The sequence below is a fragment of the Alligator mississippiensis genome, chromosome 7 (genome assembly GCF_030867095.1).
Source record: "Alligator mississippiensis isolate rAllMis1 chromosome 7, rAllMis1, whole genome shotgun sequence".
Taxonomy (NCBI): domain Eukaryota; kingdom Metazoa; phylum Chordata; order Crocodylia; family Alligatoridae; genus Alligator; species Alligator mississippiensis.
In genome coordinates this window covers 67,227,774-67,251,592 of record NC_081830.1, presented here as the reverse complement: position 1 = coordinate 67,251,592, position 23,819 = coordinate 67,227,774, and the positions used below count along the sequence as shown (strand labels likewise).

Here is a 23,819-nt window from a genome sequence, read left to right as displayed (position 1 = left end):
CAGCCTTATATCGAGTACAGTAAGACTGCAAAATTATGTAATTCATCTTGAGATTATACTAGGACCTTGCCCTAGTACACAAGGTAATTGCAGAATATACAGTTCTAGTACTGTTGCTTGGGTCTGCATTCATGTTCCTAACACTGTTATATGTATAGATACAAAGTTGTCTTTCTACCCAAATGCTATTTGGAGTGTGGGCATACATACCCTCTCTGTATTAACCTTTTATGCTTAAAGAAATAGTAATCATGTCCCTTACAGCTGAAAATATTTGGTGTTAAGTGTGTTACTCTGTAACATACTATCTGTCTATCTACACACACCCCAACTTTTTTTTATATTGTTATAGTATAAAGTGACCCATATTCTGTGGCCCAGGGGCTTGTGTGGCAAGCTAGGGACCATCAAGCTGCAAGTTCAAGCCTGTGTGTGAGGCTCTGAACTTCCCAGCTAGAAATGGCAGCCCTTGTAGGCTTGAGAAAAGTTTTAGGCCTGTCCCATGATTCCAAACCAATATCACGTTTCCTCAAGTAATTTCTAACTGTATGTCACTTACCTAAATAAACTGAGCTTTTAAACTAAAAAAAGGATTAAGAATAAAATCCTGATAAACCTACAGTGTGCAATGAATCAGGTGTTTGAAAAAGTTATACTTACCATGGAAATGTGATTACAAGATTTATCAGAGAATGTATCCCCACTTGCACAATCAATTCCAAACAATGCACATATGTCTCCTGCATAAACTTCATTTACATCCTAAAGGAAAACAGCAAGTTTAGCTTTTTGCATGGTACTGAAAGGAAGCAACAGAATGTATTTAATGCGCACAGACAACTACATCCAGTTTCAAACAGAAAGAACTATGATACAAACCTGAGCTTAAGGAAGTTGAATGCCCAACTCTTTTCAACTCTTTAGAAGACTCCAGCTTTGATTGAAATGTGTTGTACATAGGCAAATATGATTTTTTTTCACTAAGATTTCAATGTAGAAGCATGTATGGGGGTTTCAACTGCAATAATAGCTTGCCAAAGAGAAACAGTGCCAGTATCACTTTCTAACTTTCATGCAGTCTTGACCCAGCCATGGAGTTAAAATGACAAGAATTCCAGAAGAAAATCCAGTTGGCTCCTACAGGAACATCTTTTCTAGCAGGGACAATATTTGTAGCATTTTGGGAGACATTTTATAGTTTTAATAACTCTAAAAACTCATTCAAGATACTTATTGTAAGAAGAAGGAAGACAGTCTTCATAAAGCAGATCCAAGCAAGGAATCTATAGGGAAAAAGACACACCTGGCTTCCTTTATCCCAAAGCCAACAAACCCTGTTGCAGGATTTGGCACCAAATGTGTGTGGAAAATCTTCCTGGTTCAATGGAAAAAAATAATACAAAAAGAATACTTCAGTATCCAGTTATACCTGTGAAGCCCACACTACAGTAACAGGGCCAAGTGAGAACAGATCATCTCTACCATCTCCAACTAATGTGATAGGAAAGTAGCACCTCACTTTTCAAACCATGCCTCAAAAAGGGATAACGCCATCCAAAGTTTGTCCTAGCTCCAATTTCCACACTCACCTCCAGTGTGTCTGCATGCATACGAACCAGTCTTTGCACGCGCACCCTCTTTCCTGTCCTGGTGTTATATATGTATTCAGATTTCTTTAGCATCCCCTGATAAACTCGAACATATGTCAGCTGCCCAAATCGGCCAGCCTGAAAATAGCACACAAGTTAAAACGTGTTAAAAAGAGACTTTAAGGTTACGAAAGTCAAAAGCTCCACCTTTCTATGCATGCTTTATACTGGCCCATGTTAAAGGATTTTTAATTTGAGTTCAGCAGTTTGAACTCCTACTTCCAATTGCTAAATAGTCTCAATCCTTCTCTCAACTCTAAGTTGGAATTTAGTATCTCTTAACAAGTTTCTTTATCTCCACAGCTCCATAATGCACCAGCCCTCAGCTTTGCTACATAAGACATACAAATAGAAGGCTCAATCACTAGTCTGCATCTAAGGATGCCACCAAATTTTCACTCACTTTGTTCAGTAACATTTTCCTCAGTAGGTCTGCAATAAACCACCAAGACAAAATGTACTGCTTTAGTTCATACCAGACACGGAACAAAGGCTGTGTACAGACATACATTTCTACCAGAAGAAATTTCTTACAGTAGAAAAACAACTGAGAAGTGAACTGTACAAGCCCCAGCTGGAGAACTTCCCTGCCTGGGAAGGGGGCAGGCTATCAAGCAGCAGTTGGCAACTATTGAAAAGCAACTGCTGCTACAGGCAGCCAGGAACGGTTCCAGCCCCTGGAAGAATGCCCCCGCATCCTGTCAATCATCTGATTAGCAGGAAGGGTGTACATTCTCCCATGACAGGAACCCTCCTGGTTCTCTCACACAGGAGAATAGCTCCACTCCTTGCACTCTTCCAGGCTTAGCCGGAGGAGTGCAGGGAGCAGAAGGGAGTACTCAGCCACTGCAGCAACACTCTGGGAGTCCTTTGCCTCACCCTGCACTGTCCCAGGCTGAGCCAGAGCAGTGCAGGGTGAAGCAAAGGTATTTTGCTGCAGTGATAAAGCTCCCAAGCCTTGCTGCCATCGCAGAGCAGCTCGTCTCATGCAGCAAAGGGAAGTCAAAGGGGCTGGGAGCCAGGCTGGTGAAAATCTCTGTACATCCAGCTCCCTGCCCCTCCAGCTTGCTCTTGTGCCTTGCTACTCAGCTGAGCAGTAGGGGCAGCAATTTAGAAACTGGAGCGGCTGGGAGCCATGCACACAGAAGCTTTCCTGGTGCCCCAGCTCTGGCCACCAACTTTTAAACTTGCCATCCTGCTGCTCAGCCAAGAAGCAGGGGCAAAGAGAAGCCAGTGGAAGTTGGCAAAGCCCCCTGCCTCTTCCTGAAACTGGGACTGTCTGGTTTGGGGAAGAGGCAGGGAGAGGTGGCTGCTGCTTCCCTCACCTCTTGGTTTATGGGAGGAGCAGAGCAACTAGCCTGCAACACCGTCTCAAGACCAGGATGACCCTGCCTTCTCAGGAAGGCAGGGGGCCTTTCCCCCGGTTCCATGAATCCTGGTCCCCAGGAAAAGTTAAGCTTGTGTAATGTATAGAAGTTCAGTCACCCAGGTTATTTTTCTTCCAGAGCAGCCATTTTTTATTTAAGAGAAAAGCAATTATCTCGGTAGAAGCTGAACATCTGTACCTGGCTAAAGATAACACTTTTCAACACAAAAAGTAAAAATCAAGCTTCCAAAAATACAAAGGAATACAAATATTGTAACTCTTCTAAATTCAGTCATGTTTTGATGCATTCATATACAGCAGAAGATATCAACAAAAGTTCTGAAGGAAAGTTACTGGCAGATTTTGTCACTACTGACTAGATCAAACAGTAAAAGTCTCCTGGTGATTAAAGGATTCTAAGGCTTCAGAGAAGGCTGCACAATTCTTTTTAACAGAACGATATAAAATTGTCTTGACATGAAAATCAGTGTCCATAAATGGGATGACTCATTTTGATTGGACTCTTAATGGATCAAAGTTAATAACTGCTTTGTTTATTCCTATGAGAGCTCAATGTAGAGTGGAATTCCAATTGGGCTATTGTCAGTATATCCTCTTCACAGCCATCACCACCTACTTCTCTGTCTCATCTTTCTTCTTGCTTTTCATCTACTAACTACTAGGGTGGCGCAAAATTTCGCTGGCTATTTCGTTTCGACTCATTTCGAGGTCGAAACATCAAAATTGAAATGAAACAAAGGGCTGCAAAACAGCCTCGAAACAAAATGAGGCTAGTCAAAATGTTTTGACCACAGTGCTGGGGAAACGAACTCAGTCCAGCTGGGCTGACTTCCCATCCCCTGCGCTAGATGGGAACGGAACAGAAAAGCTGTTTCAAACCGAAATTAAATTTGAAATGGAAGGCTGTTCCCTTGAACTGTCGAAACTCAAGGCAAAATGGAATGGAGCCATTTCGCACAGCCCTACTAACTACTATCTCTGGAAAAGTACAGCAGTACAAGTGAGAAGAATCAATGTCTGCACCTACAAGGTTAGTTCTTTATGCTGGGTCATTTATCTTGGTCATGCTCATTTAAAACCCAACACCTAGGATTCAGTGTACACTGAATGCTAGAGATAAGTGCTTCTGCTAGCCAGCACAGGTGCTGTTTGACTCACAGTGCCACGTACTGTAATATGCAACTGCTGCGTGAAAGAAAGGTCTATCCCATGCAGAAAGAAAGAAGCCCTTTAAAATTTGGTCACAGTAGTTCCCTTGGTTGGATTTGCTGTTTTCTATGCCTAAGGAAAATAGGCATGGTATAGCAATACTGTGGTTAACACCACATGCTGTATTCAGCTCTCTAAGCCAGCCAGCAGGAATTGGATATTAGCAGCATTAGCACAAAACATTTAGAAACAACTGAAGCAAGTCAGCTGGTTAATATACTCGGCATCTGTCCTGTGGAGACCTTTACTTCAGCCACATGATGCGAGCACTGATGAAGTAACAAGTTCAGCATATGCACAAACCTTTACAAATTTACTGAAAAACTTAAAAACAGAAGTCTAATGTGTTTCATTCATAAAACCAGTAACAATTCCTGCAAAGGACACTTCCTGGGGATTAATTACCAATGGCCCAGTGCCAATAAACCCTACTTAGCTCATTGGTTATTTATATAGCTCAGGAAATGCCCTGTATTTTAACTGTTCTTGCTTAATTATGGAGAAAAAAAATTAACAACCCACCTCCAGCTTGAAAGCCAGGCCTACAAAAGGCTGGGAGTTGTCTCTGACTGAGTTCAGCAACAGCTTGGTTTTGCCCTCAGAATCCCTTTTTTTAAAGGAAAAAAATGTAAAGAAAAGTAAGTAATACAACCTTTCTTATATAAATGGAGGGTCATGAGGGGAAGGAGGTTAAAAAGGAAGGAAAGGAGTCAACTGAAAAATGTTGGCACTCAGGGAAAGAGTGTAAAACACATTTAGTGGTCCCACCTCTACCTCTTTATGTTTTAACACTGTAATTATCACTACAGTATTAGAGTAGCTCAAATATAGCAAGAAAAACCTCAAGATAATCATTTCATCATTACTTGGATTTGTTTTTATGTAAAGATGTATCTGATTTTATATGTCCAAATGTACTGTGAATTACTCAAATCACTACTTATATAAAGAGAGATATAAACTGGCTCTCTGAATGTCTGGACTTAATTTTTTTAAACTGCAAAAGCATGTTTAAATTTAGACTTGTTGCAATTAATCAGGTGTTTAAACATATTTTCAAATGTGACCCCCTTCCTAGTCTAGACAGAGCCCGAGGTGCTGCCGCCACTTTATCACACAGACAAATAACCACATGACCAAATCACTGTGTCATCTCACCCTGACACAAGTCACATAATTCTTTGAAGTGACTGGTAAAACATACTATTAATGCATATTGCTACCCACATTTCCTCCTTCATTTTATATCTATTTAAAATCTTAATCACGCAAACATTTTTTACCTCCATATATAAGTGTCCTCCTACCCTTGCTCCTTCTGTACTTACTCCTGGTTGAGGATAGCATAATTCTTGACTTCAGATGGATCTGGGAGGTACTCTAAGACAGCATCCAGCAGTGGTTGCACTCCTTTGTTTTTCAGAGCACTTCCCATAAGTACAGGGGTAAAAGACTTTTTCAGTGTTGCTCTTCTTACTGCAAGCTAGAAAAACATAGATGTGTTATTTCGGCTCCCATAGTGACTTCAATATTTTACACGTACATGAAAGGCACTGCCTTCAACAAGAAGTTTAGACCATTAGGACAAAGTGTGAGTTCCATAAAGAACAAAAAAATAATCATTGCTTAAAAAAGAAAGGATTAGACTGAAGGGATAAATGGAAGTGTCCATGCTACAGTGTATGAAGTGTCACTATTGCAGAGTTGCTCAGTTTTCTTTTTTCTCACTTAACATTGGCTAGATTTCAAATGGACAATAAACCCATTATCTATGTTGATGCCTCAGCTGTTTAAAGAAGAAATCCCAAATATTTTCAGTTCACTAGCCCCAACAAAAGTGCCTGAAACAGGGAGAGCTTAGATATAGTCTAACATTCTAATCAATCCCTTTTCAAGAGCCAACTTCTGCTTGCATCAAAACTTCCACCGAGAGACTACTTCTAATAGATCTATCCTTAAATTTTTCCCTCTATATTCACTTTCCACTTTCCCACCATCACCCAAGTTCTCCTAAAAACCAAATACACGGCTCTAGATGAAGCTTTTCTCTATTTGAAATTTGATACTTGATTCCTTTGCCTATTTGTAGTTTTAACATTTTCTTTGTTGATTAGCCAAACTGCAACTCAATTTGTTTAATCTCTCTCACAAGTTAAGTTCTCCAGCTGTCTAACTATGTTTGTCACTGTTCTTCTAAATTTCATTTTGGGATAAAGGTGCTCAGTACTGGATATAATACAGCAAGGACAGCTGCATACAAATAGACAATCTACTCCATTTTTCTGAGCAGGGACCAGGTCACCCCCCATACCAGGACCCCCGTAGGTCCCAGGGGAGGCGCACCCAGGCCCAGGGTCAGTGAGGATCTAGTCAGGGAACTTCTGGAGGGACTGGATGTGTTTAAATCAGCAGGTCCTGACGATCTCTACCCCAGGGTGGTGGGGGAATTGGCAGAGGTCATTGCGGGACCTCTGGCACAGCTTTACGAGCACTCATGGTGTTCTGGCGTTGTGCCAGAGGACTGGAAAAGGGCCAATGTGGTTCCCATTTTCAAAAAAGGGAGCAAGGAGGACCCAGAAAACTATAGGCCAGATAGTCTTACCTCGGTCCTGGGTAAGGTTTTTGAGAGAATTATCCTGGCGCATGTCTGCGAGTGGCCAGCAGGAGAGATTATGCTTAGGGGCAACCAACATGGGTTCATCAGAGGCAGGTCCTGTCAGACCAACCTGGTGGCCTTTTACGACCAGGTCACAAAAGCCTTAGATGCAGACATTACAGTAGACGTAGTCTTTCTGGACTTTAGGAAGGCCTTCGACACTGTCTCTCACCCCATTCTCATTGAAAAAATAGGAGACTGTGGCATCAATACCTACACAGTCAGATGGTCACTAGTTGGCTGGAGGACTGCACTTCAGGAGGGATGTGAACAACATGGAGAGGGTCCAGAGAAAGGCTACCCACATGATCAGGGATCAGAAGGGCAGGCCCTACGAGGAGAGGCTAAGAGACTCAAACCTGTTCAGCCTCCACAAGAGAAGGCTGAGGGGGGATCTAGTGGCCATTTACAAACTAGCCAGGGGGGACCAGCAGGCATTGGGAGTCCCTGATCCCCCGAGCACTACCAGGAGTGACAAGAAATAACGGTCAAACTGGCAGAGGGTAGATTCAGACTAGACATCAGGAGGCGCTACTTCACTGTCAGGGTGGCCAGGATCCGGAACCAACTTCCAAGAGAAGTGGTGCTGGCTCCTACCTGGGGGTCTTTAAGAGGAGGCTGGATGAACACCTTGCCGGGGTCGTTTGACCCCAGTACTCTTTCCTGCCATGGCAGGGGGTCAGACTTGATAATCTGCTCAGGTCCCTTCTGACCCTACCAACTATGAAACTATAAAGATTTGATGCCTCTGTTTATACAGCCCAAAAATGAATTGGTCTTTTCTCATGTCCCATTTGCTGTCCATTATCACCTTGCAGTTTCTGTCAATAGTACTTCTATCTAGATTTCTGTGCCTCCAGTCCATTGAGATATTAAATTCAAGTTGATTCTCTATTTCCTATTTTTGTTCTACATTATTAATTTTTTCAGATCCCTAAGTATTATCCCACATAGCCTCAACGTATTTCTAGCTGCTCTCAGTTTAGTGTCACTTAACAATTTTTATGTTTCATTATTAATGAAGATATGAAACAAGAGTTAGCTTAACACCTATCCTTGCAGTAATCCCCTGCAATAGATTCTTCCCCACAAATTCCTCCTCTGACCCAAATATTCAGCTGATATACGCTGGACTTCTATCAGTCAAGGATCTGACTGTCTGCAGTATCAGTATCCTTTTTATGGTCCTTTGGGCAGTTTCCTATTCTTCTGATGGTGCTCCTATACCAAGCCCATTTAAAAATAAAGCTTTATGACAATCCAAGAACCTACAATGTTCATCTATTGCTGTCCCTTCATGCACTGTTACCCATTGTAAATGCACTGCACAATCTTTCAGATAGAAAACTGATGTGTAGGAAGGTCAAAATGACCTAAGCCACACTGCAACAAACACAGAAGATCCCACCTCTCCTGCTCCCTTACCCTATTCTTCTTCAATTACAAGATAATTTTTTACCCTTATTTTTCCCTGCTCACCTATTAGGGACACAATGTCAATAACAGGTAAAATTTTAAACCATCTGAGAATCCACTATACATGTTCAGAAAGACTCTTGGCAAATGGTATTTCTGCAAGAGCCTTGCAGAGCACAGAGATAATACCAAAATATCTTTGCAGCCCACTTGTCACCAACTGCAAAAACTCGACACTGGAAGTTTCTCACCTAATGAGCAGGGCACCTGCTGACAGCATTTCAAGCACTACCTAGTTTGAGAGGTAGTAGGCAAGCTGGCCAAAGAGGCTGGCTTCAATATTGCAAAAGACATTTATCAACAGAAACCCAGGCAATAGCAACAATTTGGCAACTAAAGTGCTACCCTCTTCAGCCTGGAGGAAAGTGTCTGGTCCTCAAGAGTCTAAAGAGCAAGAGCCTCCACTGCACTATGCCTCATGCTGTAAGAGCCCAGAGGGCACAGCCACAGCTATCACAGGGGCAGAGCAGTGGCCCATCCGCAGCAGTAATAGTCACACAGCCAGGGAGTTCCCGATCCTGTAGGGTAGTGTAGGGTAGGAGCTAAGGAAGAGAGGCTGGGGGGAAGAGTGGGAGAAGTAGGGGGAAGAGTTTTCCCACCTTGCAAAACTGAGGTTCAGAACATTTTCCCCCTTCTGAATTGGGTTAAAAATTAAAATATGGAAAAAAGTGCATGAAGAATAACAATATTGTTTTGAGAATTCCAAACCCTGTTTGTTTGAAGTTTGTTTTTTTTTTAAACTATAAATTAAATCCAAATTTTGAAACAAAAAAAAATGGAGCTTCTAAAAACTTAAAATCAGGAGGGCTTTGTATATTGGAAACATTTTTCATTTTTTTTTTTCCAAAACAGAATATTTGCTGAAACTTCCCCTTCTCACAAAAGTTTCTGTTTCAATGAATCACTATTTTCTGATGAAAAGCATTTCAGTCTGCTCTACTGAAAAATCTGTTCACCATTCCTTGGCACATCTGAGTTTCTTTGACTGTCTAGGGCATCCCCAAGGATGTCAGGCTAAGTAGGGGGGGGTGGGGGGGGGGGGTTAGCCTTGTGCTTATGCAGTGCCTTTCATCCTGAGTTCTCAAACTGCTTTACCTGAAGAGTCAAGACCTGACTGCTCTACAAGGTAAACAAACAGGATCCCCATTATAAAAAGACAGAAAAAAAAAATCTTGAGGTACACCTGATTTAAACTGTTTGCCCAAAATCAAACAATTAATCACTGATTATCGGCTATGGAACTTAAGATTCCTGACCTTGACTCTTCTATCCAAACCACTAGAGGATGCTGCTCTCTACAGTTACCAACTTAACTACACAAGAAAGAAACTGCTGCCTTCTTTGGATAAGGAAGTTATTTAAAAAGTTCATTTGTATTCTCAGTGATGGTCATTAGCTATGAATAGCTCACAGGGTTCCTATCAGAGGTTCCTATCCTTTCAGGGATTTGGTTTTCAGTATTCCCTTACATGCTACCATCTAAAAAAAAATCACTAAGTGAAGGAGCTAACAAAACAATTTCCAGAAGAATAACAGAAAGCCATTTGGGGCTTTCATTCTTTTTTAACGACCTATATTTCCTAAAAAGTTACCAGTATCTTCAGTACCCAGCTGAAGACTTCACACAGAGATCTGATTTTCATAAAGCACAGACTGCTTATACAGACACATATTAATCATTAGTCACTTATGAAAATACTAGCCTAAAATCTTTAGGCTTAGGGTCCAAACTCTCGTAGAAGAGGACTTGAGTTTATCTGCACTAGTCAGGATGGGGCATTAGCTATAATCAAGGAGTTCCTATGCAATCAGTATATTTACAGATATCCTAATTACTCACTTTACTTGCAGAAAAGCAGCATTGCCTCCTATACTAGACAACCATTTTATTTGCTTTTTTTTAATTAGTGCAGAAATGTCAATTAGTGCAGAAACTTTTTTGAAGTTACACTTAAAATCTCTTGATTGAAAGACTTTTGAAATTGGCAAAGAATGAGTTTTGAAAGAGCAAGTTAGTCCATAAGGAAAACACTGGAAAGACTTAATGGTTATGAAGGCAGAGAAGAAAACTGGCTGGAAGGTTTTAAATTTGATTATAAAACCAAACTTCATGCACAAAACCCCCCCCAAGACACCACTATCCTCTTCTGGGGTCATCTTGTCCATGTTGGTGTGTGCATGCACAAGGGTACTGAAAATCTAATTACGTTAATGCCTAGGGTTCCTACTCTACCAGAAAATAAAACACTGTCAAAGTGTGTCTCCCATCAATTCCATCAGCAATCATTGTAAGAGAAATAGAAATATTACTTTCATGCCATTGAGTAGCTGGGATACATCAAACAAACAACTTCTCATTCCATATGTTTTAGGGGCAGCAAACCCTGTCTGAGCCCTTGATCCTTAATGAGCACCATCCACTAGAACTGTGACCTTCAGGAGTGCTATCTAACACGAGTTCCATGAAAAAATATTTTCCACAAGAACTTGGCTGCCTGCCACTGAAAGAAAATCCATCTTCAGGGACAAATTAGTTCAAATAAAGCTGCCTCTGCACTGCTACAGCTTAAACAGCTGTAATTAATTGGCTTTCCGGAGATAGGGAAAAAAAGTAAGGCCATTCTGAATAGACAAATTTCTTTTGCAACCAACCCTCTTCCCAGACTTCTCAGCAGAAGCAACAGATAACAGCTTCCTCCTAGAATCACTCTTTCCCCACAACAAACAATAGCAGAATACATAGTGCACTTCTCCAGCAGCACTCTTTGTTCTGCCCTGGAGGACACTCTTCCACCTATAACCACTATTAAATGCTGCCTTGAGCAACCAGCAGAGCAGGTGCTTTATGAACAGAATTGTTCTATTCCTGTATTCAAGCCTCATAAAAATAAGAGCCTGAAAATTAATGATGCCAGGTACCCAGAATTACCACTGAAGTCAATGGTAATCGCAGCTGCTTCCCACCTCTTTTAAAAAAAAAAAAAGCTTTCCCTCCCAGTTTAGGTATAAGAATGCCTGAAGCTACAGTCCATGCTGGTCTGCAGAATCAATGCTCTGTGTAGCCATCCTAACATTTTGTTACAATATTAAAAGACCAAAAAAGTCAGCTCATGAGAAGATTCAAATAAAGCTTATGGACAAACCCTTACTGCAGTCTTAACTTTCACTGACCAGTCTTCTTTCAAAGATGGAGCACATACAGCAAACTGGGCATTGCTGCTTCCCTACAGGATGAGTGCAGTGCAGGAAGGAGAACAGAACAGAAAACACGATGGCAACCACCTACTGGCTCCAACAATTTCAGGGTGTATCAAGCTGTTGAATCTGCTCAATGAAAGTGCCTACTTAAACCACCAAAGCTTAAATTGATGCATCTTTCTTGGATGTTGAAAACACATTCCAAGAGTCTAGTTGGAAGCAAAACACAAACAAAAGCAAATGGTGACCAAAATATTCAAACAGACATCCTTGTGAATCCCTTTCCACCGACATCTCCAAAGACAGATAGCTCCAACTTCAACAGTTGTGCTGGTGAGAAACGAGTCTACAGATTCCAGCTCCCCATAACAGATCTTTAAAACCTGTTGCTGCTTTGTTTGTCACACCTAGCAGCTGGTTGTCTGCAGCAGTTTTGATCTTCAGCCTATTTGTAACCACTCAGTGGTAAAGTTTTCTTGCTGCTGTCAAGGGAAGTTGTCACAACAAAGAGATGGCACAAACTATCCCTCAGTTTGAACTGAGCATGAACTTAGGACACACAAAACTCAGGGTTACCAATTCAAATCTTCTCAGGGTTGAAAGTGACCAAATAATTATTATAAATCAGTGATTCTTTGCTGGCCTCAGCCTAGTTTCCAGTCTATTTTACAAAGCCCACCAGCACGAATGACACACTTGCAGAGGCTGAGTGAGAAACCAAGGGTTAAACATAGGCCTGGAAAAGGCAGTGAAATGATCATGGTACTCTAGCAAGGTAACTGTGCAAAGCTGTTACTGACCCTACAATTCATGGGGCCCAGCACACCTGGGTGCTATACAGGTAGCATTTTTTAGGGAAGCGAGTGCCCAGAAACCAGCAAAAGACTCTGAAACATCTCACTTCTAGCCAGTAAGAACTATTTCAATAGGAAAAAGAACCATCAGACATTACCTTTAAATCAGCTACTGTAGGGATCTTTTCTTCCAAAAACAGTTCTCCAAGTTGCTCATCTGAGTTAGCAACACATTCAATCAATTCCTGACGTCTGTCTGCTGCCTCAGCTCTAAATTCAGCTGGGATTTCATCATATCGAACCTTCTGCCTACAAATATACAGGACAGAAACAGTGTAGTTAGTTTGATGGACAACCATAGGAAATGAAATTTGAATCAGCTAAGCATCATGGTTGCTACAAAATTCTAAGCCAGTCCAAACATTAACTATCAGTGTGAATAAGTGATGGAGGTCCATCAACTTTGATCTCCAATGCCACATCAGTGAGGAAGTGCATCAGCTGATAGCAGGGCTTGGCAGTGCAGCAGAACAACCTATTCCTCCACCTCAGTCCCACTTCACATTTACCCTGGCACACTTAAACCAAATAGGCATATCATGAGATATGGCCACAAAGCAAGAGACATCCTATACTTTTCATGCTGAATGCAAACATGGCTATATACATGCTGCATCCGGTATTCAGCAGTTAAGTTACCAACTGCACTAAAACTAGTCCTACAGCATCATCTCACGAAGATTCGGCATTATAGCAAAATTAGGTGTCTCATCCCCTATTAAGTCATGGATGTTTGATATTTCATTCACAAGCAACATCCTTACCTTTCCTGACCTCCCAAGAGATAATAGGAGGTATTGCTCACAGCACTGAAGTCAATGGGAGCTTTGCCGCAACATGGCAGGACTTAGAATCATAGAAAATTAGGGCTGGAAGGGACCGTAGGAGGTTATCTAATGTAGTCCAACCCCCCGCTCAAAACAGGAACATCCCCAACTAGATCATTCCAGCCCCTTGTCTAGCTGGGTCTTAAAAATCTACATGCATGGAGACTCCACAACCTCACTAGATAACTTGTTCCAGCACTTTACTACCCTCCTAGTGAGAAAGATTTTCCTAATATCTAACCTAAACTTCCCTTGCTGCAACTTGAGACCATTGCTCCTTGTTCTGTCATCTGTCACCACAGAGAACAGTCTAGCTCCATCCTCCTTAGAACCCCACCCCACTCCAGGTAGTTGAAGTCTGCTATTAAGTCCCATCTCAGTCTCCTCTTCTCCAGACTAAATAGGCCCAGTTCCCTCAGCCTCTCCTCAGAAGACATGTGCCTCAGCCCTCCAATCATTTTTACTGCCCTCTGCTGGACTGTCTCCAATTTGTCCACATCCTTTCTGTAATGGGGCCCAAAACGGGACACAGTACTCCAGATACGGCCTTGCCAGTGCTGAATAGAGGGGAATAATCACTTCCCTTGATCTGCTGGCAATGCTCCTACTGATGTAGCCCAGTATGCCATTAGCCTTCTTCACAACAAGGGCACACTGCTGGTTCATATTCAACTTATTGTCCACTGTAACCCCCAGTCCTTTTCTGCAGAGCTGCTGCTTAGCCAGTTAGTCCCAGGCCTGTACCAGTGCATGGGATTGTTCTGCCTTAAATGCAGGACTCTGCACTTCTCCTTATTGAACCTCATGGACAGGTCCCCACATGCAGGGACATGCACTTGTAGAGGCACAAATACTAGCAGCACAAATCTCTGCTAATACCTTATGCCCCATTGCATGCCCCTGCACATGCGCTTCAGTGCACAGCAAATTGTCCCAGGAAGGGGTAGGGGAGGCTGAGGCCTACACCTCTGCTGGCCCCAGCAGTATTACCTGGTGTCCTGGTGCAGCAGGGATGCAGATCTGGCAGCACAAAGCCTGGCCAGCAGCCAGAACATTGCTCTGGACAGTCGGCCCTCCATTTGTTCTGGTGCACACTGACACATACTGACGCTACCTTCCCCCCACCTCCACCCGAGTTTTCTTTTTTAGCTACCAGGATTTCCTGGTGCATGTTTTCATGTTTCCCACATGTAGTCTGTGGTGCCACAAAGTGGTTTGTGGCGCCACAAGCCACACGACCCTGCACATGGGGACCTGCCCAATGAGATTTATTTTAGTTCAATCCTCCAATTTGTCTAGGTCTCTCTTCTAGCCCTACCCTCCTGCATACCTACTACTCCCTCCAGCTTGCTGAGGGTGCATTCCATCCCATCTTCCAGGTCGCTAATGAAGATATTGAACAAAACCAGCCCTAGGACCAATCCCTGGGGCACTCCATTTGATACCAGCTACCAACTAAACATTGGGCCATTTACTACTAATCTCTGAGCTCAATGATCCAGACCGTTCTCTATCCACCTTAAAGTCCATTCGTCCAACCCAGACTTCCTTAGCTTTCTTGCAAGAATTTTATGGGAGACCGTATCAAAAGCCTTGCTAAAGTCAAGGCACTCCACATCCACCAGTCTCCCCACATCCACAGAGCCAGCCATCTAGACATAGAAGGCAATCAGGTTGGCCAGGCATAACTTGCCCTTGGTGAATCCATGCTGACTGTTCCTAATGACCTCCTCCTCCTAGTACTTAGAAATGGATAACCTGAGGATCTGCTCCATGATTTTTCCAAGTACCTAGGTGAATCTGATTGGTCTGTAGTTCCCTGGATCCTCCTTCTTCCCTTTCTTAAAGATGGGCACTATATTTGCTTTTCCAGTCGTCCAGGACCTCTCCCAATCACCATGAGTTTTCAAAGGTGATAGCCAGAGGCTCTACAATCACACTGACCAACTCCCTTGGCACCCTCAACCTGTGCTGTCCACCCCCACAGACTTGTACATGTTCAGCCTTTCTAAATAGTCCCTAACCCTTTCTTTTCCCACTGTTGGCTGTTCACCTCCTCCCCAGACTGTGCTGCCAGTTGCAATAGTCTGGGAGCTGACCTTGCCTTGGAAGACTGAGGTGAAGTAAGCATTGAGTACTTCAGCCTTTTCTGCATCCTGTCACTAGTTTGCCTCCCCCATGTAGTAAAGGACCCACACTTTCCCTGATCCTCTTTTTGTTACTGACATACTTGTAGAACATCCTTCATGCTATCCTTCATGTCCCTTGCTAGCTGCAACTTCAGCTGCGCTTTGGCTTTCCTGATTTCATCCCTGCATGCCTGAGCAATACTCTTATACTCCTCTCTAGTTGTTCGTGCAAGTTTCTACTTCTTATAAGCTTCCTTTTTGTGTTTTACTGAAGAGTTCCCTGACAAGCCAAGCTGGTTTTCTGCTGTACTCGCTAGTCTTATTTCGTTCAACAAGCACCACAACTGACACTTCAGTAAAACAATTAGCTCTATATGTCTGTCAGACATACGGTCTAATCCTTTCTCGTGCTCCCCCTGCCCAAAACTGAATAGATCAGGGATTCCAGACCTCTGCAATCAAATCCCACTACCAGGCTTCTGTACCTCTAGGACACAACAGTGCTGGTTTTCCTTGTTGGCCACATTAAGTTGTTTGTCAAAGGGATGCAGCTACCCTAAGTTATGCACCAAAATAAGGGCCTCTGTAGACAGCCCAGCCTCAGCTCTAACTATAACATACTGTCAGGATTCTTTCCTGACTACCAAAACAATTTGCTACTCCATTTAAGCATTCTTCATACCGGGAGTAACTTTATTCTATAAGAAAAGACTTCAGCGACTTACCCAAAATCACCATCAAAGTACATGGCCTTTTCTTCAATAAGATCTATAATCCCTCTGAAGTTTCCTTCAAGACCAATGGGAATTTGAATAGGGGCTGCATTGTAATTTAACTTGGATCTGAAAAATTTAAAAATACAATTAGTTCTCAGTAAAAAACAAGGAAGTTTTATAAAATCACCTGTCTCGACCTATCCTTGATTAGTGTCACTAATCCACCCTGCCATTACTAACATTAAAAGTTTCCTTGACTATCTGAAAGAACTCTACTGAAAACCAACTGCTGACAGAACATCCAGGTATATTTTTATGTATTTGCTGGATTAAATAATTTAATCTGAGGGCTACTTCTCTCTCACATGTTTTAGTACATTTGGAAATGGTCTACTCTTCTTTGTACTCTTCTTTGTTTGTAAGAGGACATTCGCAGGACATGAGAGATAGAGAGAAGGAAGCATCCGATTATGAGAGTAGTGAGGCATAAAGACAGGCTACCTAAAGAAGTTATGGATTCTCCACGCTCAGAAACTTTCAAAAGCAGGTTACACACACACTTGGCTGGGATGGTTTGGTCAGGAATGATTCTGCCTTGAGCAGGAGGCTGCACTAGATGACCTTGTGAGGTTCCTTCCAGCCCTACTTTCCTATGATCCTATATAACATACAGGTTTTATGTGATAGAACCCTCCCCTGTCCTACCAGAGCAGTGCACTGCAGCATGTCTATCATCCCTGTAGTGAGGAAGCTTAAAACAAGACCTTTTCAAGCAGCTCCATATATACTTGTATTATCATAAATAAAAATGAGCCATAAACCCAATTCAGCAGACATGAAACCATGCTCCTTTGGAGGGAATGGAAGTTTCCTAATCTAAGGGAACTACCATCTGTTTTGTCAATGAGAGTTATTTTGGTATCCTCTGCTGGTGTAATTAGAGAAGCGCTGTTTCAGCTACCCATCTGATTTAACTTAAAACCGTGCACTGTACCACGGGGCTGTGACTCCATCAGATCGCAGAAGCTCAGCAGGATCATTAACACCTACTCAAAATATCAAGAAACATTATGCGAATGTCTAGGAACTGCACTGCAAACAGGCTAAAAATAGTAGGTACCTCAGTTGTTGCACAGCTCTGGTGGGACTTGAGCCCATTCTGTCCAGCTTATTGATGAATGTTAGAAATGGGACATTATAACGCTTCATTTGCCTGGTGACTGTCATTGTTTGGCACTGAACTCCTCCAACAGCACAGAGCACCAGGACAGCTCCATCAAGAACTCGCAGTGCTCTTTCCACTTCAATTGTGAAGTCTACATGCCCTGGATAACAAAAACAATTATTTCTGTGATGGTTTGAACAGCAGCATGGTTTGCTTCCCTTCTGTATTCATGTGAATTAGCCTTCAGCTATGCTGAAGGAACCTAAATCAGACCTAAATTGATGAAAAAAATTAGTTTTGAAAACAAACATTTTCTTTAACTTTAGGGTCAATGACAACATTTGCAAAGTTGTTTTTGAGGGCATTTCACTAGAAAGAGCTTTCATTTTCAGAGAGAAATCCTGACAGTGACAGCAAGTCAAACTCTGCAATATTAACCTACTGCAAAGCAGCCAGAAAGCGACATTTACTTAAAAGGATTACTATATAAACTAATATATGTGTATATTATTTAATGGTCAAAGGCAGTAAAAGTACAAGCTATACACAAACAACATAAGGAATGAAAACTAGCTAGATTTTCATGATAATTTAAATTTTAACAATCTGAACTATTACAAATAGCAGAATCAAGGGCACTGTTCTTGATTTTGTGATTTCCAATCTAGCAGTGCTCCACACGTATTTATGAAGTACTATTGAGGTACTAACAATCTTCTGACTGTCCCATAAAAGTGGCATGAGTCACATTTATCAACATATTCCTGTGTTTTGGATGAATCAAAATAAGCATGGTGATTCTTTGCCCATGGCCATTCAGTCCTTGGTCTATCTTCTGATACTCCCAGCAAGTGCAAGATATCCCACACTATCAACGCCTTCACAAATATTTACTACACAAACTAGGAACATTTCACACCAAACCCCGATGAGAGCTAAAAGGTTATTCTCTTACTTGGATCATACAGGCAACAAAGGCTCCCTTCTTGCAAGGAGCCTCAGGTGCAGAACCCCTGTCTTGAAGCCTGCCACAAACCCCACACCACAGACTGTAGGGTTTGTGTGGTATCAGGCAGATTTTCTGTTGTTTATTTCACTGATACAGTATGTGTGGTTTCATTGGAAAACAAACGTTACATTGTATCCATTTATGTCACTTCTATCATGGCATGGGTTATGTTATGCTGGCTGTATGTATCTTTATGATTTTGGATCTGGTTTAGCAAAGGGAACTATGGGATGCATACTTAAGGAAACGGAGTGGGCAGAACTACTAAATCTCTTTTGCTATTGTGATATTAGGGCAAGGACAATTGCCGCTCCCAATCACAGACCAAAGGGGCCACCAGTGGGAAGGGCCATTGTCTCCCTAGACACCTGTGAGAAGTGGCCCATTAGCCAGCAGAATGCCAGATGTCCTCCAAGTTTTTGGAGGATTCTGGAGACTCATGATGAGAAATTAGGACAATACTGCAGATGGTGGGCATGGTAGGAGATAGCTTGGAGGCATTAAGGGCTGTCTGTAAGGGTTTTTACATTTTTCCCAGGCTGGAAAAAGGTCCAAGGCCTCAGCAAATAGGGCTAGTAGGGTCAGCAAGAAGGCTGAGTCCTAGAGATACTGACAGGACTTGCAGGGGGCCAGGTGGCAGTCAGATTAGAGGGTAAGAAACTTTACTTGTCTTTTGGATCTGTTTTCAAACATATGGTCAGGTTCACTTGTATAATTGTTTTCTCCTACATAATGAATGCTTTTATTGTTTTGTCTCCTTACTGACTGCCTGTGGTAAAGCATGTGCTGGGCAAGCAATATTCCATGCTAGCCCATTCTACAGAAGGCAGGGCCTAAAAATTTCTTCCATGACCCATAGTGGAGGCCACCTAGGGCCGATAGATGCCTCTGCTCTATCTGTGAGGTCTAGCATAAGGGCAGTGAAGCTGAGGCTTGCAGGGATAAGGAGTTACCCCAGAACAAACCTTGGTCTGTTCATTGGATACATTTGTGGCAAAGCCTGCTGCAAGGAAGCAGCTCTACAGGTGAAATATGCTGTTTTAAGCCATTTCTGCTCCAACTGAAACAAATCCTTGGTCCAGTCACACTAATAATCTGTAAACCACATTCTGTGAAAGATGACTGTCCTGAAGAGCACCTGGCACAGGGGTGGAAAGGATGACAGACAGAACCTGAATTAACCCGAACTGATACTCAGTGGTGCATCACAGTTATCTCCGTTTCATCCAGGGGGGAGTTGGTACAGAGTGGGATGAGTTATGACATGATACTACTGTACGTCATGTGTCCACCCAATTTTTATTACATGTTTAAGCCTCTCAATACACTTGATCTTAACCAGAAATCCAAGCGTTATGTCTGTCCACACCCCAAGTCTGCAATTTATTTAATTTTTTTACTACACACAGGCTTTGAAAATGTAAACTCTAGTAAAACAGCATGTGTTACACAGTAACCCAAGTATGGCAGAATCACAGTGTCATATGCTTTTGAAAGATGCTCCCAAGAATGAAGATTTTTAAGCTTTATATTTTTACATTTGTCAGGTGCCATAAACGTTCATGTACAGACACACAGAAGACAATAGTCCTGCCTAAGGAGCTTAGTTTAAAAATTCTTGAAGTTTAAGAATTAATAAAGAGTTGAATGGATACATTTTGAGCTGAACACAAAGTGCAGAACGAAAGGTGTACCCATAAAGACTCAGTTTATGAGGCATACAATGGTCCTCAAAATGAACTGAATCTGGATTTTTTCCTGTGCAGTTACAGCCTTAGTCTTCCTCAGCCACTCAAACATGCACACGTTTTCTATTCAGGTCAGCATTTTTGTTTGAACAGTTCAGATAAGCGGTTGCATCCCTGCTGTCATTTGAGCAATATGTTATCAGGAGGGGGGTGGGTGGCATTCATTAGACTTGAGATATTTTGGTTGGACATAATACTTCAAAAGACCCGGAGTTCACACTACCTGGTGTATCAATGATGTTGATATTAACATCCTTCCACATAGTATATGTCGCTGCAGACTGAATTGTGATACCACGTTGTCGCTCTAGCTCCATAGAATCCATGACAGCCCCAATTCCATCTTTGCCTTTTACCTAAATGCAACAAGCAAATCATGTACTGCAGGAAATTTCTTGCTGATTTTTATCTAGAGTTTTGCCTGCGCAAGAGCTACAGGAGTGGTGCTTTATATGGAGAGCAGCATTTTTCAAGCAGCGCATGAAAAATCAAGCTAGTTAAACAACAAGAGCTCACTCTAGAACCTGAACTCACTTTGCCCTTTCATTTGCAAGATGCTCCTGAACAAGGCTGTGTGCTCAAAAATTCATTGTAAACAGATTGCATTTTAACTGGAATTTAATACATCTGGTTAAATGTGACATTTCCCCCCAAAATTTTGCACAGTCAAAGTGACTGTGACAAGAAATTTTCTGTTTGTTATGGTGGGTTTGTTGTATGTATGTGTGTGGGGTAGCCTGGGTTTTGATTTTTTTTAAAAGTGGTGGGGCATCCTGAAGCAAGTTAGGCATGAGGCAATCACCTCAATTATTCCTATTTGCCTGTATTTCAAAGTCTTACTGAATACTTCTACTTTCTTATTCAGTGCAACATCCTTTGTTATTCTACAAAGCCAAAGAACAGAAAGACTGAATTATGGAAATGAGCATTCAGCACCAATATTTCAAAGACCCACCTCATGCATCTGTGATATCCTGCCAGTATAGAAAAGAACGCGCTCCGTTAGTGTTGTTTTCCCCGAGTCTATGTGTGCAGAGATTCCAATGTTGCGGATCTTTTCGTTGGGAATGATTCCTGAGGAACATTGTCTGCAGCTGGTCCACAAGAACTGAAAGATAAAACTAGAATGCAATTCTGCCTCTTTTGTCAGGGTCAGAACAACGTTTGCTCCCCTAACACACCGCTCCAAGCAAGCTTCAGGTCAACACACTTTTTCTTTCTGACAGTTAACTTGAGTGACCTTTCTATGAATCTACGACCCGAGCTCCTGAGCAGCCCAGAGACCTCTGCTCCACAAGAGTAGTGGATGGCCTCTAATCCTAGTTGCACTCTCACCACCCCATTTTAGCTTCCACCTCCCCTTTGACACCTCTCTCTGCTCCGCATCCAGTTCTTCAAGAAACTGGTTCCCTTTACCTTCCTGCTTGCTAGGATAAGGGAAGAGATTGCTCATATCCACAGACATCCTGTAAAGTACCAGTTTCTTACCATTCCTGCCATTTACCAGCTGTCAATTCAAATACATGACTTTGCAGGTCTCCTACTGCAAGCAGTGCTGAATTAAGAGGACTGCATGAGAAAGCCTAGTAGGAGCAACACAGGGACAAGGGACCCCAGAGAGACTGGGAACATCTGGATGCAAGTGGGCAAAAAGGACACGGAGCAGAGAGCTCATCTCCTGGAGCACTCAAACCAACCCCTGTGGGTGGAAACAAGGACTTGGATATTTCCTGGCAACAAGGGTATCAAACTCAGGTGGTCCTGCAGGCTGAACGCATGGTGCAGGCTAGTCCGTGGACCAAATCAGACTTGGGGACCCCACTCCCCTCCCCCAACGCTGGACTCGGCACACGTGGCGTTTCCTCTGCGCCCACCAGTCCAGAACCTGCGCTACGTGCGGCGCCCCCGCCGCTGCTCTAGCACTGCCCTGCGCCCCGTACCCATCTCCGACTGCTGGCAGGGGGCAGGGGGCACTGCACACAGCGCAGTCCCAGACTGGCCCGGGTGCGTGACTGGGGTCCTGGAGCGGGGCGAGTCCTGGGCCCCGAGCCAGGGGCACCGGGTCTGTGACACCGCTGCTGTGGCGGCTCCCACGTCCTTGCCCTCAGCTTTCCCCACGGCCGCCCTCAGGCCCGGGCGCTGCAGGGACATGACCCCCCGGCCTGGACGCGGTCCCACCGGGGCCTGGGGCCGCCCAGCACCTGCTGCCGCCGCCGCCTCAGGCCCAGGTCCACCGCGGCCCGCAGCACCCGCGTCATCCCGGCACGTGCAAAGGTCGCTGAGCGGCTCGGCAGCGACTGTCCACCGCCCCCCAGCGCTTCCGGTCCGTGCCGGCGAGAGAGCACTTCCGGGTCACAGCGCGGCGTGGGCGGGACCGGAGCGCCCCCTGCAGGGCGGAGGCCGCCGGGCCTGGTCCGAGGCGCCGTGCCCCGGCTGAGCGGCGCGGGAGGGACAGCAGCGCCCCCGGCGGCCGCTCCGCGCCTCTGCGCCCGCGCAGAGCCCGGCAGGGGAGCCCGGCCGCGTGCTGGTGCCCGCCCTCGGGCAGGAGGACGGGCCGCTCCAGCCGGCGTCCCCCGCGCGTGGAGCTGGCAGCGGGGTCCGGCTACAAGCTCCGCGGCCAGTCTCCTTGGCCTCCGGGCTAGGTTTGCGGAGGGCAGCTGCGGACAGCGGCGCCTCTGCCCCCCGCACCCTGCCTCCGTGCCTGGCCTTCCGAAACGGATGGTAATTTTAGCTCTGTCCTGAATGCCTGGGCTGGTGCCGGGGTACATGCAACCTCGGAAGCTTTCAGGCAACGTCCACGTCTGGGAAATGCCTTTGATGGGAGCCGTCCTCAGCTGCTACAGCACAGCTGTCGAGTTGCAGGATTGATTGCCTTTGAAGTTTAACATGTGCCGAAGGGGCCCGCTGCCCCGCATCGCCATCCGGCCCGGAAAGCAAAACCACCTTCGTGGAAAACAAACGGCGAGAGCCAGAAGCCCCGCTCTTGGCGCTGCCCCGCGGAGGCAGCGCTGGAGCCAGGTGCGGTGCGAGCCGCCCCGCGAGTCACTCGCCCGCCTTGCTGGACCTTTGTCCTCTTCCACCCTTCCTCCAGAGCCTGCGGCGCCAGGGCAGGCTCACACTGTTTGCACTGAGCAAAATACACCTTGGATCTTGGTATATAGTTGGGGTGTTGCTCTATTAACAGCCTTCATCTAGTCAAGCAGGTACAGTGTGCTTAGAATGACATCTGAAGTGATCATCCACCTACTCGGCATGAAGCACTGACTTCAAACGGGAACGCTTTTATAAGGGCAAGCAAAATCAGGTCCTCTAATAACAGGTTTCTTAGCATGTAAGTGGTTTGCAGTGAAGTGGATTTGCCTCTACCAATCCACTGTAAATTTACCCATGCTCTAAAATGCAGGGTAGGTGGACAGCATTCTGTACCTGTTCACACCTGAAGGTTTGATGCTGGACAGTACAGTTGACAGATCAGACTGAGGGTATTGCAAGAATCAGGGTCTAAGAACCCTACCTAATAAGAGGATAATGAACACTACCACCTGCAATACTTGTGACACCCCGAGGAAATAATTAATTCCTTAATGAGACTTTTGCAACTTCAAGCCACCAACCAGGCTTTAGCCATGTGGAAGAGCTGCTTTCCCTAATGATAGAGGAGAAAAGATTCACATGGAATATTTCAAATAGTCTGTATATAACCTAAAGTGATGGAGGATGCGGTAAAGATGGCTGAGAACATGCACATTAAATTACTGCTCTTTATACCTAAAGTCAGGGGTTCTCAAACTTTAAT

General features: G+C 44.0%; 1 protein-coding gene across 1 annotated transcript in view; it reads right to left on the bottom strand.

Annotated features, from left to right (window-relative positions):
* The window catches only part of GFM1 (G elongation factor mitochondrial 1), a 49,604-nt gene extending 27,242 nt beyond the window's left edge, over positions 1 to 22,362 (bottom strand). The window contains exons 1-10 of the mRNA XM_014602826.3: positions 22,225 to 22,362; positions 20,979 to 21,131; positions 20,247 to 20,379; positions 17,222 to 17,426; positions 16,111 to 16,227; positions 12,528 to 12,678; positions 5,574 to 5,728; positions 4,768 to 4,852; positions 1,590 to 1,727; positions 661 to 762 (exon numbers count right to left, since the gene is read on the bottom strand). Coding sequence (XP_014458312.1) covers positions 661 to 762; positions 1,590 to 1,727; positions 4,768 to 4,852; positions 5,574 to 5,728; positions 12,528 to 12,678; positions 16,111 to 16,227; positions 17,222 to 17,426; positions 20,247 to 20,379; positions 20,979 to 21,131; positions 22,225 to 22,281 — 1,296 coding nt within the window. The 5' untranslated portion in view covers positions 22,282 to 22,362. The remainder of the gene's footprint in view (positions 1 to 660; positions 763 to 1,589; positions 1,728 to 4,767; positions 4,853 to 5,573; positions 5,729 to 12,527; positions 12,679 to 16,110; positions 16,228 to 17,221; positions 17,427 to 20,246; positions 20,380 to 20,978; positions 21,132 to 22,224) is intronic.
* Between the last annotated feature and the right edge of the window lie 1,457 nt (positions 22,363 to 23,819).